General features: G+C 66.2%; 1 protein-coding gene across 1 annotated transcript in view; it reads right to left on the bottom strand.

Annotated features, from left to right (window-relative positions):
* Nucleotides 1-1468: 1468 nt before the first annotated feature.
* Nucleotides 1469-1777, bottom strand: part of CACTIN (cactin, spliceosome C complex subunit) — a 10453-nt gene continuing 10144 nt past the window's right edge. Inside the window, exon 11 of the mRNA XM_019471472.1 lies at nt 1469-1730. Coding sequence (XP_019327017.1) covers nt 1668-1730 — 63 coding nt within the window. The 3' untranslated portion in view covers nt 1469-1667. The remainder of the gene's footprint in view (nt 1731-1777) is intronic.

Below are 1777 nucleotides of genomic sequence, written 5' to 3'. Positions count from 1 at the left end.
TTGCCTCCAGAGCCGTCCCTGGCGGGGCTTTCGCATGCTTCCTGCGCTGAGCTCAGGCCCCAAAACCCCCCTGCGCCAAGCAGCCGCTCAACGGCTTTAAATAACGCACAGGAAGGAGAGGCCCGGGGATGTGTCCCGGCGCAGCCGCCAGCCCGGAGACATCCGGCAGGATCGGGAGGGGGCACCCATGTGTGGGGCCGAGGCAGCTGGGGTCTCCCCCATCCCCCGTCCCCAGGCAGGCTGAGCCCCGGTATGCGTGGGTGTCTGTGGCAGGCGTGGGAGCCTCCTGAGCATGAGCTCCCATGGTGTTTGCAGGGCTGGATCCTGCCAGCGGTGCTGAGAGCAGCAGGACAGGGCGACCCTCCTGAGCTATGGGGGAAAACAACAGCCGTGGGGCAGCCCCCGAGGCCAGGGAGCCCCCACGCAGCAGGGCTGGCTCTGCCCCGGTGCTGGGGGACCTGGGAAGCCCCCAAGCCCCTCCACCGTGGGGCTAATCGGGGGGGGACGACAGGATGCAGCAAAGCCCGCGGGGAGGAAACAACCTTGCTGCAATAGTTCATGGCCAAGACACAGGTTTCCTGGAGGCTGCGCTACCGGGCATTACTCATGCACCGGCACCCCCTCCTGCCTGCTTCAGCACAGAGCGGGGACACCCCGGGGGTTTGGGAGCTGGTGGGGATGGGGCCACGTGGGGCAATCCCAGACGAGCGTGGCTGTGCCCCATGGCCATCACCCGGAGGGACTGATGCCAGCGAGTCCCAGCTCAGCCCTGAAGCGCTCCCCAAGGTGCCTGAAACCCACTGAGCATCGCTCGAGGCACCTCAGCGATAGGGGTCTGGGGACCGCAGCTGCCCCGGGCCCAGGGCAGTGAGAGAGCCGCTCAGGCACAGGGTGGGAGGGACTGCAGGCCATGCAAACCGGATTTTCCCCTGTAAGGAGATATCCCAGCTAATACCCCTCTCCTCCTCCCCGCCAGAGGCAGTCGCCTCACAACCATTGAACCCTTTCATCCCACAGCCAGGGTCGGGGGAGGGGGTGGCGCTCCCAGGCTGGGGAAGCCAGATCCCAGGGGGGAATGTGCCAGAAATGCGGCCGGCCGGGAGAGGGATGGGCCCAGGGAGGTCTGCGGCAGCGGGACCGCTGGGGCAGGTGGAGCAAAGGGCACCACAGCTCCAGCCGGGGACCGTCTGGGCTGGACAGGTCTGACACCGGCGATGGGAGCGTGTGGGAGGGAGCCGGCTCGGGCAAGGGGAGCGCATGTGGCTGAACAGGCAACGGGAGCACACAGGGCTGACACAGCATGTGGGGATGGGGTGACAGATCCCAGAGGCATGGGGGTGAGGACACCCCCCCAACACTAGCCAGCTCCCAGAGCAGCAGGGGAGCTCCCAGCACTGGCCCAGTGTGGTACTGGCTGGCGACAACGTGCAGGAGAGCTGCGTGGTACCGAGCAGCACAGGATGCCACGGCTTAAACAACCCCTATTTATTTGTACCAAAGCCTTAGAGTCCCTTCAGGATAAAAGCAATGACAGGAATAGGAACAGGAATAGGCCCTGTGCTGGGTCAGGCCTCGGGGACACCCGTGGGACAGTGCTTGTGATGGGGGACGAGACCCCCCTGCCCACCCCCCTGCGCCAGGGGTCCGGAGGGGAGTTGAGCAGCCCCTCATCTGCGGTAACGGTAACGCTTGAAGTGGAACCAGAGCTGGAAGATCCCATTGGCAAACTGGCAGCGGCCCGTGGCGGGGGGGGGGGGGCAGCCACAGCCCCGCCCCA

Source organism: Aptenodytes forsteri, unplaced genomic scaffold (assembly GCF_000699145.1).
Source record: "Aptenodytes forsteri isolate BGI_AS27 unplaced genomic scaffold, ASM69914v1 Scaffold274, whole genome shotgun sequence".
Classification (NCBI taxonomy): Eukaryota; Metazoa; Chordata; class Aves; order Sphenisciformes; family Spheniscidae; genus Aptenodytes; species Aptenodytes forsteri.
This window is presented reverse-complemented; position numbering and strand designations above follow the sequence as displayed.